Source organism: Sinocyclocheilus anshuiensis, unplaced genomic scaffold (genome assembly GCF_001515605.1).
Source record: "Sinocyclocheilus anshuiensis isolate Anshui unplaced genomic scaffold, SAMN03320099.WGS_v1.1 C32717308, whole genome shotgun sequence".
Classification (NCBI taxonomy): Eukaryota; Metazoa; Chordata; class Actinopteri; order Cypriniformes; family Cyprinidae; genus Sinocyclocheilus; species Sinocyclocheilus anshuiensis.
In genome coordinates, this window is record NW_015619474.1 from 1 (window position 1) to 1,339 (window position 1,339).

Below are 1,339 nucleotides of genomic sequence, written 5' to 3' on the forward strand. Positions count from 1 at the left end.
TGCTTTGTGGCTGCAGTCCGTCAGTCAGTTTAAAGTCCGAGACACATTCTGCTCATATTCTGTGATGGAGCTCTGCACGAGATCTCTCAGCTCTCTCACTGACTCTCTAAAGGTACGCGCACACACACTCACACAGAATTTTAATCTGCATCTCATTAAAGAACATTTTCGTTACTTGAAATAAAATAAATGTTAACTGAAGTAACATAAGTTATTTTGTTTCAACAAGGCAGCATTTTTCATTTTACTACATTTTAACTTGATGTACTAAAAAAACCTAAAACTGAAATAAAAATGTATACGAAATATATATACATATTTACAAAAAACACACAACAAAAGCTTTAATGAAAATGAAAAAAATGTACAAATAAAAATGAATTCAAAATATTAATAAAATTATAAGTAATAGTACCTTAGTGATACTAAATTATCAGTGCTTCCTATTTCACCCCTGTATTTTTGTCTCTCTCTCAGGCCCGTGGGATGGATCTGATCCGTGTGCGTTCATGTGTGGTTGTGGCGGAAGAGAGGCCTCGCGTTGCTCTGACACAGTCCTTCTGTAAGCTCTTTAAGGATGTGGGGCTGCACCCGCGTGCCGTCAGCACTGCCTTCGGCTGCAGGGTCAATCTCGCAGTCTGCCTACAGGTCAGTATAGGCCAGAATGTGACCCATCTGATTTCATACTCTAATTGCATCCCCAGTGTTCAGTTTTTTTCCTTTTACTAGTCATGTAACTCATTCAACCTTCTATCTTGGTTTTTTATTATTATTATTTTGTTTTCTTTTTTCGTTTTTGAATTTACTTTTTTAACTTTTATACATCACATCTTCCTCTCCTTTTGTAGCCTCATAGGTTGGGGAAGCTTGCTGAGCAGGTATGACTTAACTTTAACTGATCCTCATCATTTCATAGCTCTGTTACTACAACCATGTTTAGATGTGGGAGTAAATTTATTAATTATCATCCTGTGTGTATGACTACTCATTTTTGCGAGCGGGGGTGGGGAATGAAAGCATGTATATTTCCAGACTCCAGAGTCATGTCGCATTCACATTTCTGATTAGTTTCAGCGTAGTTTACAAAAAGTGAGCACCAGCACGGTTTACATTATTTTCATTGTTGCATAAATCCAAATATATTTGGCCATTACATATTATTATACAAACAAATATCTCACAGCTGCACTGAAACAGGAGTTTTCCTCCTTCTGGATGATGGATGCCAACAGTTTAACCTGTTTGGCATAAGCTGTTTTTGACTATAGTTATGTTATGTGGAAATATATAAAAACTAGTGTTGTCAAACGATTAATCGCATCCAAAATAAAAGTTTTTG

The 1,339-nt window shown here is 36.4% G+C and overlaps 1 protein-coding gene across 1 annotated transcript; it reads left to right on the forward strand.

The window, feature by feature from the left end:
• Positions 1-7: 7 nt before the first annotated feature.
• LOC107682915 (disco-interacting protein 2 homolog C-like) lies at positions 8-912 on the forward strand. Its single transcript, XM_016479029.1, has 3 exons — positions 8-112; positions 478-648; positions 849-912. Exons 1-3 carry the CDS (start codon positions 65-67, stop codon positions 882-884), a joined length of 255 nt encoding a protein of 84 aa, XP_016334515.1. The 5' UTR covers positions 8-64; the 3' UTR covers positions 885-912.
• The last annotated feature ends 427 nt before the right edge of the window (positions 913-1,339 follow it).

Coding starts and splice junctions, on each gene's coding strand:
- LOC107682915 (XM_016479029.1), top strand. CDS start 65: ATGGAGCTCTGCACGAGATCTCTCAGCTCTCTCACTGACTCTCTAAAG. Junction 113..477: donor CTCTCACTGACTCTCTAAAG/GTACGCGCACAC, acceptor TCTCTCTCTCAG/GCCCGTGGGATGGATCTGAT. Junction 649..848: donor ATCTCGCAGTCTGCCTACAG/GTCAGTATAGGC, acceptor CTCCTTTTGTAG/CCTCATAGGTTGGGGAAGCT.